Raw genomic sequence first — 9,782 nt, forward strand, 5'->3', positions numbered from 1 at the left:
CACGTATAAAAATACGTGCGTCTTCTTGACGTAAAAGGGTCTAAATGCTCATATTATAAAATATGTTACAGTCACTATGACGCTTCTAGGGAATCACACGCGTGACTCCCGGGATAAAGCGAGTGCACTCGCGTACAAAATGCAGGGAGTGTAAGCTTGGATGCCAAAACGCGGCGATGTCGAAAAGGCAAGAGCATAATGCTTATACCGTGTGCTATGCCACACACAGTTGCCCAACTGGTGATACACAAGTGTTACAGTGGTGACAGTAAGGTGTTACAGTAGTACTAGTAGAACGTGAAGACGACGAATTAATGTATTGCAGCAGATTTGATCTTATTTCAAGCTTTAGGATCGAACTTTCGTGTACCTAATCAAAACATTATACCTACACAAGTTAAGTGACGTAGATCGTAAAATCGATAGGAAATGGTAGATGGTAGAGATCCCGATTTATATGTCATTTTTAGGTGGTAGTGATCTTCAAAGTTAAATTATGTTATTTAACTAATTGTGCTAATGCACAAAAGCTATTTTCTTAACACTTTTTTAAAAACCTATAAAAATTTTATTGTTTCAATCATTTTGCTTAACTACGAGATGAGGCACTTAATTAGATGTTTAATGCTACTTGACTTCTGTTCTGTCACCTTACAACCTTACAGCATGAGCTCACTCGTTTTCATCGTTCAAGTTAGTGAGGTGAAGGTCGAATTGACAAAGACATAGTTTCAAGACCTCGCGAAGTTGAAAAGTCGAAGTGAATGATTGAAAGCACTTCTCGGAAACTTTTTAGTCGAAACTCTATTCTTTGTTCAACTTTATAATCTGTATCTGTAGACACTTGCTGTCAACTGTAAAGTTTATGGTTATCTATCTATCTTGTGAGTTTTTAAACAATTTTAATTTCTATTTTTTATATATTTTGAATTTTACTATACAAAAAGCAATGCTGAACCAAGACGACTCACTATCCCTGATCGACAAATTCCCCCGGGCCGAGTATTGTTGCTCCAGTGTGAATGTTAAGAGTGGGACGAAACTAATTGCTATTCTGGGGATCGTAAGTTAAATCTGGTTGTTTTGGTTCATTTCTAATTTGCTTTGAGATGGCTGGAGCAAATAGGTTATTCGGTATTGCACGCTAGAGGATACAGTGAGTTTACTTTTAGTGTGTACTTGTTCAGTATTCACAACTATAGTTTTTGGGTGCATCTACCATCGCGTTTTAGAAACGAAATATACATACCTAGCTAGTACAGCAACCTGTAGTCATTATTAATACACATCTATTGTATGAATTAAAACAATATTGTTTTGTAGTAAACTACTACCAGTTGAATCAGAATTTACCTTTTAATTAGTTTTAGGTCCTCATAGAAAACTAGGTACTATAGGTAAACTTAAAAATAAGAGCATGAATGTTTTTCATGATTTTTTTCCTTTCATGAAAAAACGTAAAAATCGCTGTTATTCGTGCTGTAAAATTCACCTTCTCAAAAAGCGCTAAAATACTTGAAGATTTTAACATATACCTCGTGAACTTCGTTCCAAGAATGATGTGAATTTTTCAAAGGAAAGTTCCACACGGTTTTATCTCTTTGAACTCCAAAGTTAGTGCCGGGCAAAGCTGTTCTTAATGTATTAGTGACAAGAACTGTAATAAGCGAGGGGAACTTTTGATAAAATATTTTATCTCTGATTTCAATGGCGCCTCACTATTCATAATTTTGAAAACTGCAAAAGGTTGAGTTAAAAAAGATTTTTCATAAAATTCTTTCCAAGTTTTCAACATTAAGTCTTTATTGAGAGTAAGCTTTGATACTTCGGAGTAGTCAAATAAATGTGAACTTAGCGTAGAAGTTATTTACCTTTTGTTTTTGTTAGTTTTTGGGACAATCAGTTAGACTTAAGTTTACAGTTTGCTAGACCAAACTGAGAACAAAATAGACGTGATTGTCCTCTAAAACCAAACCCTTAATTAATATCGAAATAATCTAAGAACCTTTACCACTTGCTAATAACCCTATTACGAACCGTCTGATAAACTACTGCCCGGTTTTACCATCAATCCCTAAATTTTAAGTGACCCCTATGGTAACACAAAACAGGAAATTTGTTTTCATATAAGTCACTTAAAAATTAGGAATTGATGGTGAAAACGGGCAGTCATCATTTGGTTTAACAGCTCTCGAATAATCTGACAGTGAAGTCAAGTGAAGTCACTTGTAACCAGCAACTTTTATTTAGTCACCACTTTCATTTTGTTGATAAATCAAAAGACTATCTAAAACTCTTGCCCTATGGCTAAAGTTCGATCCAGTGGCCAGGGAGGCAGAACTGTAACCATTTCAAACACAATTAACATACGTTATTAAAAATTCTTAGCGAATAGAGTCGCTTCTCACACTTGGTAGTTCGATTTTTGTCAAGTTGTTTATTTAACACAACTAACATTTCTATTACAGCTGATCGGATTATCATGTGGAGCCTTATTACTGATGCAGGGCAGAAAACAGCTGTCAGGAGTTGAAGTGATGCTCATGGTCTTCATAGCCCTGTTCACACTGGTCACACTTGCTTTTGTGATCGTGTCCGTGGTTTTACTTTTAGCAGCAGTAGATGTGAGTCTTTATAAATATTACTAGCTTTCCGCCCGCGGCTTCGCCCGCGTGGAATTTTGTCTGTCACAGAAAAACTTTATCGCGCGCGTCCCTGTTTCAAAAACCGGGATAAAAACTATCCTATGTTCTTTCCCGGGACTCAAACTATCTCTATGCCAAATTTCATCAAAATCGGTTGCGAGGTTTAAGCGGGAAAGCGTAACAGACAGACAGACAGACAGACAGACAGACAGACAGACAGACAGACAGAGTGACTTTCGCATTTATAATATTAGTTGGGATGATTTAGAATATCGTGGGATACTTTATCTGCTGCACTAATATTATAAATGTAACTAATTTTATTTTTTGTTTGTACAGAAATTACTCCGAAACTATAGTCTTTTTCACGTAAGATGATCCGTATGACACTTCAAGGTTATCCATATTACGCATACTACATATGCAGAATATTTTTGAAAAAATATTTGTATTTTATTGGCAATATGATAAAAAAAAAATACTTGTCTTGAAATATATAGTAAAATCTGAGTCTATTGATTATATTTTAATTAAATACGATGTAAAAATATTTTTTATTTAATGTACGCAATGTGTGAAACGGAATAGATTTAGTGCTGGGGTATTTCTTGTATAATAAAATCGATTATTTCCGTGGTTCATTAATCGATTGCAGTGAATACTTAGTTATTAAAAACATCACAAAAATCAACTATATTTTTCGATTATTGACTTTAATAAACGCATTGAAAACAAATTAATAGTTTTTAATTTAAAGAAACAGAACCAGTACTTTTTAGGAATCGTTTTTTTGAACACGAACCATGGAATTTGAATATTATCAATAAAAAATTGTTACAATATTTGTAATTAAAAAAAAAACACGTTTTTTGTTAAATAACACCTATACAAAATATTTCTCTAAAAGTATGTTTTACTAACTCTCGAAAAAAATCGATAGATAAATCGCTATGGTTTAGTTATGTGACATCTCTAAATCTTTCAAACTCGAAACGTCATACGGATCATCTTAGGTGAAAAAGACTATAGTGGACCTATTATAACTATACTTTTATTATAGGTACTTCTATGCTATGCTATACTAACATTATAAACGCGAAAGTAACTCTGTCAGTCTGTCTGTCTGTCTTGCTTTCACGCCTAAACCATTGAAATGATTTTGTTGAAATTTGGTACGGAGATAGTTTGAGTCCAGGGAAAGGACATAGGATAGTTTTTATCCCGGTTTTTGTAACAGGAACGCACGCGATAAAGTTTATTTGTGAGAAGGGCGAAGCCCGTATAATTATAATTCTTTCAACATTAGAATCCCACATTATTCCCATTAAATTAATCTGTATTGACAATTTCACAATTTGACATGATGTAATGAATATTATACCTTTAATTGGCGGTATGAAGTTCGCCCATTTAGCGTGTGATTATATTAATAGTTTTCAGAAACTATTATTTAGAACATTTCTTGGTATTTAGAATGTAACTATAGTCAATTTAATATTTTGTTTGTTCCAGGAAAATCCTTCACTAATGTCATATTACACCTGGCTCGCAATAATATACTTGGGTGTACAGCTAGTTCTAGCAATAATTGTACCGGTGCTATTGGTAGTCAGTGGAAAATATCACACTGGAGGAGCATTGATATGGATGGGGATTGTGACCGTAGTTGGTCTGGGTGAGTAAAATACTTTTATACTCGGCGCAAAGACTCGTGGCAGGCAGTGTAGTAATAAAACAGTGCATATCACGTTTTCTCTTGCACTCACACTGGTTATGGGTGACGTCACACAGAGGCAGGCATAGCGTTGTTCATAATTCGTAATCTACGAGTATACTTAAAATAAATCTGTAGAGAGGTCAATTCTGTACATGAAATATATTTTCAAAATAACTATCAGGGGGTGATGATCGATAGTGATGCCAAAAATGCAATCAGTTAAATTGTCTGTCTGTCTGTATGTTCCTTATAGAAACAAAAAGTGCTCGACGGATTTTAACGAAACTTGGTACAATTATTCTTCATATTCCTGGGCAGGTTATAGTATACTTAGGAATTCCAAGGGGAACGGGAATTAGCGGGAAAATCCTTTTGTATGAAAAATCTAAGCCGCTTAAGTTAGACGGTTAAAATTTGGCATGCAGGTACCTTAGTAAACTTAAAGCTTAGTTACTACAGGATATTGCAAAATTCCCACGTGAACGGGAGTTAGTAGGAAAAAACATTTGTATGAAAAAATCTAAACCGCGTAGATAGATGAAGGGGGTAAAACGGGATCCACGCGTACGAAGTCGCGGGCGGCCGCTAGTAATTAATAAAATGTTGGCGAGTGTGCATATCTGTTTCAAAAATTACTTATGGCCCCGCCTGTCACGAGTCTTTGCGTCGAGTATAGTAGCCATTTTCTCACACTTATTATTTACTTATTACAAGGTAAACTCTGTGAAATCTTCGTTCGCTCGCTTTAACCAATTGACGTCCACTGCTGAAAAAAGGCCTCCCCCAAAGATTTCCACATCGACCGTTCCTGTGGTGCCTGCATCCAGGTGCTTTCCGTGACTTCCACGAGACCATCGGAGTAGTAGTGTGGCACCATAATAGTTGTAAATGGAGATGTTTACGCTGATGTGCTGGCAATTGGAGTTGGACCAAACTACACTCAACATCAAATAAACCGCACCTTCCGCGACGCGAACTTAAAAGATTTTCTTCTGACACAATCATGATACCCCAACAATATTGGTGTTATTTGAAAGCCCAACAAATATCCTTAAAGAAAAATACATTTCATTTCTAAATAAATGATTAACATTAACCATAAATGTGACTTGAAAATAGACCTCACTTTGGGCTCACCTCTGGGATCAATTAGACCAATTTTTATGGTTATAAAACCAAATAAAGATCTCACGTGTCCTCTTTAACAGATGGATAGCGATTAATCCCAACTTAACAGTTTTATAGTCATAAAAAATGGCTATAGCGTAACTACCTATTTTTTGAATATGGGACTCTGGATCCTTGTAAAGACACATTTTTGGAGTAAAAACCTTTCCTTTAATGAAATGAAGTTTAAAACTAGGCTTTCAAATGGTACCAATGTTGGTGGGAAGTTTAGATGCATACGTTTGATAAGTGCTTGTCGCGGGAGGTGCGATTTATTTGATGCCGAGTGTAGTTCTAAGGAGGTCAAGCTATAAACCTGGCAATATCATAGTTGAAATAACCAAAATATATTAATGTAACTAACTGTATTAAAAAGTAAGCGAAAGTATAATTAGGTACTAGTCATTTTAATTAGCAAACTTTCAACTACATTCCTCTAAATTTAGATTGGCACACACTTAAAAAAATAGACTCAATTTTAAATAATGAAAACATCTTTCGTTGTGCGTCTAGATAAAGGACAATGACCAAAAGTGGTCCAAATGTCCACCACTAATGAGACCTATATTGACTTATAGTCCATTAAATAGAGATTAACTTTCAGTATGGGACGAAAAAAAAATAAGCTGTCAGTAAAAAGTTATGACTGTTTGAAAAATTGTAGTAGTTTACGCGCTAATCTCAAGAACTACTGGTCCGATTTGAAAAATTATTTTTGTTATGGATAGCCTATTTATCAAGGATGGTTTTACGATAAATAACATCACCCTACAACCAATAGGGGCGGAGCAGTAAAGACAACTATTTTCTACTAAACTATTTTCACGCGTACAAAGTCGTAGGCACAGCTAGTATAATATTTAATAAAATTCATCTATAACCCCGCGCCACATGCGACATGACATAACATGCGTAGATTAGTCCAAAATGTGCAATGGATAGAATGATAATCAAGAACATTTTCCGGATGAAAAGGTAAAAAACAGACTTTTCATTCAGTCATAACTTTTTACTGACAGCATATTTTTGATTGCGGTTTGGTTATAATGAATCAGTATTTAGTAGACTATTTTACTACATAGGTCTTGTTAGTGGTGGACATTTGGACCACACTCCATAAATTTTTGGTCATTGTCCTCAGTCTTACATTTTGTTCTCAGCATTAAATATTTTCTTTTACGTTTAAACTTTCACAAATGGAAGATCAAAGAATATTTCTACTTTATTTTTAAATGCAAAGGTTGCTGAGGTTTTATTCCTTTTACGTTGGTTTCAGGGTGGACGCATTTCATATCTGTGGTCAGCTCGTACAGAATGAGTTTGCTTTGAGGGCTTAATAAAGGCTGGGTTTTTATTTTTTTTCTTTTTCTCTCATTTTACATTCACACGGGCACTTTCATTTGAAATAAAATGAACTATGAATTTTTGGTCGAGATGTACAGTCGTGGAATGAAAAGGTTCGTCACCTTAGTGTCGGTTTTCGCTTGCACTAGGTACAGTAAGAGTCAAACCTGCCAACATAACAGTGCAAGAAACAGTGCTGCTAACATTTCAATAAATATGACGTTTGCTAACGAATAAGGTTTTGCTTGTTTATTTTTCTATCCCATCAGTGCAATGCAATGATGACATTAGTTTTTTTTTATTTAAAAGAAATAATAATGGCAGGTTGAACCAACAAGGTTTTAGTTTATCAATCATAATAATATTCTTGACAAGTTAAATTGTCAAACAACTTTGATCTGAATAATTTTGAACTTTACTGACGAACAGTAAAAGATTATTTTCTCTAACTCGAGATTATTCTGTAACATAGTTTCAAAAGGTAATAATGTGCTCGCGATTCGTTGAAGGAATCAATTTGAAAACTGACGAACCTTTTCATTCCGTGACTGTACATTATAATATTATGTCCAATAATGTCCATTGTCCACGCAATACCACTCATCTAAGGCCAAATTGCACCACCTAACTTTAACTGTAACTATAACTGGTGTGTTTTATATGAAGTTTGACAGATTTTTGACATCAGTTAAAGTAAGCCTAATTTAGTAAAGTAAAAGTAAGTAAATATTCAGATTTAATAATGTTAGCTAACTAGAGGTTGAGCGAAAATCCTTCCCCTTTTTATTAATAAAAATTGAAAATACGTATTACATTGGTTAAATTTTCACAGATTTGTCATTTTCTTTCCAGTTATAATTTTCTAGATTAAAATGGACAAACAATATTTTTAATTAAATTCCATTTTAGTTATCTGTACTAATATTATAAAGAGGTAAAGTTTGTGTGTTTGTATATTTGTTAAATTGTAATGGGTAATCTCGGGATCTACTGAACCGATTTTAAAAATTATTTCACCAATTGAAAGCCACAGTATTGCTGAGTGTCATAGGTTATATTAAAAACCGAAAAATTCCACGCGGGCGAAGCCGCGGGCAGAAAGCTAGTTATGAATAACGGTGTTATTTTGCACCCGATTTAGCTAACTTTAATGGAATGTCTCCAAAGTAACTTCAGTTTCTTTTCTCAGGAAATGCTTAGGTGGGAACGGATTTACATGAACTCTGATATTTATCTTCTTCGCCCATAACTGTCTTTTGACCTTTAACAAATATAGAACCGATGTTCACCAAAATAAAACCTTTTGTTTATATTGCTAATGATCTCGCCTCGTTTAATGACAGTTATATTTATAAACTTGTAAAAATGTAAATCCATACATTATCGTATTATTGTTATTTTGATTATAATTTTCTTGAGGACAAGTCAACCCTATACGAGTACGTGATTATTCTAAATACTTTTAATTACACAAGAAACCAATCAAGAGATATCAATCGTCTTTCGTGTCCCTCGTGGTGCATAATTTATCTTAAAACTAAAGCTTGGTTCCACCTGAATATAAGGTGAAATGCAGGCCAAGAGCTTCCTCGTTGTAGATTAAAAAAAATCTTACCAAGATTAAAATCAATGAAGTTTATGTTCTGCTGTAAGTTTTAACCATCTGGGTTAAAAAATCCTATTGGGTCAAAGTTCATATTCACACTATTCGTCTCAGTATCTAACATTAGGCGGTTATCACACTGCGCCGCGCTCCGCCGCGGAGCGCGTGATTTCATATAAAAAATCCCGCGCGCAGACGCGTTGTCAGTGTGTTGTGCCGCGCGTGTTTTCTATACAAACTGAGGTACTTGCGTACAATGATTAAATCTGTCGTCCCGCGTACCGCGGCGGAGCGCGACGCAGTGTGATAACCGCCTTAGCCTTTATTATCCTTGTATCATTCTTTATTGACCAAAAATAAAACTCTTTCTTCCCGTAAATAATCCATGGAATCCGATTTCTGTCTATCAATTGGCCCAATAAACGCCAGCTGTCTAATAATGTGGTTGGCATTAACAGAATCTTGGAATTCCCAGGCTTTTCTTTATTGGTCTTAAGTAAATGCCAATTTAGGAGATAGATTTCCCTGTAACTGATATAATGGAGAAGCTAACACGAGAAAGTTTACCGTTGGCTTGGAGCTAAATATCTAGTTGGGTGTAAGCAGAGGAAAATTAGACAATTTATATGTTTATTTTTTTAAGTGTTTCACGACTTTTGGACTAAGTCCTTTAGGCCCGATTTTTTTCTCCCTTTTATTTTAAATCTTAATCTTATACACGAGTTTCGAAAATAACAACTGCTGAAATGTTGTGGGTGGTTGTCGCGTGAGGGTGTCCCAAAAGTTATCCAATGTTTTTGGGACACTCTCTATAAGTACAACATAGACACAATTACAAATACATTTATAAAAACTTGGGATACGAAAACAACGAGAGCAGCATTTAATTAAATTTAGTTTAAAGTTTGACATTCATCAAGCAACGGATTGCTGTAAAGTCCATAATGAACAAAATTTCTTTGATTAATCTAATCTAATTACTTTGTGCTTTCTTTCCACATGACTTGATGTGATATACATAAATATCCTACTAATATTATAAAGGCGAAAGTTTGGATGTCTGGATGTCATGATGTCTGGATGTTTGTTACTCTTTCACGCAAAACGAGGTCCACGCGAACAAAGTCGCGGGCGGCCGCTTCATTTATATGATTCTTTTCCTAGAAGGCAACTTGCAATCTACCCGCTTTTTTGGCAACCTGCAAGATGTGATTTATTGTGAGTAAGGGCCCTCGCCCACGGCGACTTTTTGTAGTGATGTTTTGACTTATAAGACTTGTACTAACGCGCGTTAGTCGCATTTGCA

General features: G+C 35.0%; 1 protein-coding gene across 1 annotated transcript; it reads left to right on the top strand.

The window, feature by feature from the left end:
* Positions 1-949: 949 nt before the first annotated feature.
* LOC114360180 (uncharacterized) lies at positions 950-6,877 on the top strand. Its single transcript, XM_028314759.1, has 4 exons — positions 950-1,063; positions 2,469-2,624; positions 4,158-4,320; positions 6,806-6,877. Exons 1-4 carry the CDS (start codon positions 950-952, stop codon positions 6,856-6,858), a joined length of 486 nt encoding a protein of 161 aa, XP_028170560.1. The 3' UTR covers positions 6,859-6,877.
* The last annotated feature ends 2,905 nt before the right edge of the window (positions 6,878-9,782 follow it).

This window comes from Ostrinia furnacalis, unplaced genomic scaffold (genome assembly GCF_004193835.3).
Source record: "Ostrinia furnacalis isolate ACB-3 unplaced genomic scaffold, ASM419383v2 OfSCF4915, whole genome shotgun sequence".
In the NCBI taxonomy this organism is placed as follows: Eukaryota; Metazoa; Arthropoda; class Insecta; order Lepidoptera; family Crambidae; genus Ostrinia; species Ostrinia furnacalis.

Bases quoted from the DNA above. Each gene is read 5' to 3' on its own strand.
- LOC114360180 (XM_028314759.1), top strand. From the start codon at position 950: ATGCTGAACCAAGACGACTCACTATCCCTGATCGACAAATTCCCCCGG. The intron at 1,064-2,468 runs GTAAGTTAAATC...TTTCTATTACAG, and splicing joins TAATTGCTATTCTGGGGATC to CTGATCGGATTATCATGTGG. The intron at 2,625-4,157 runs GTGAGTCTTTAT...TGTTTGTTCCAG, and splicing joins TACTTTTAGCAGCAGTAGAT to GAAAATCCTTCACTAATGTC.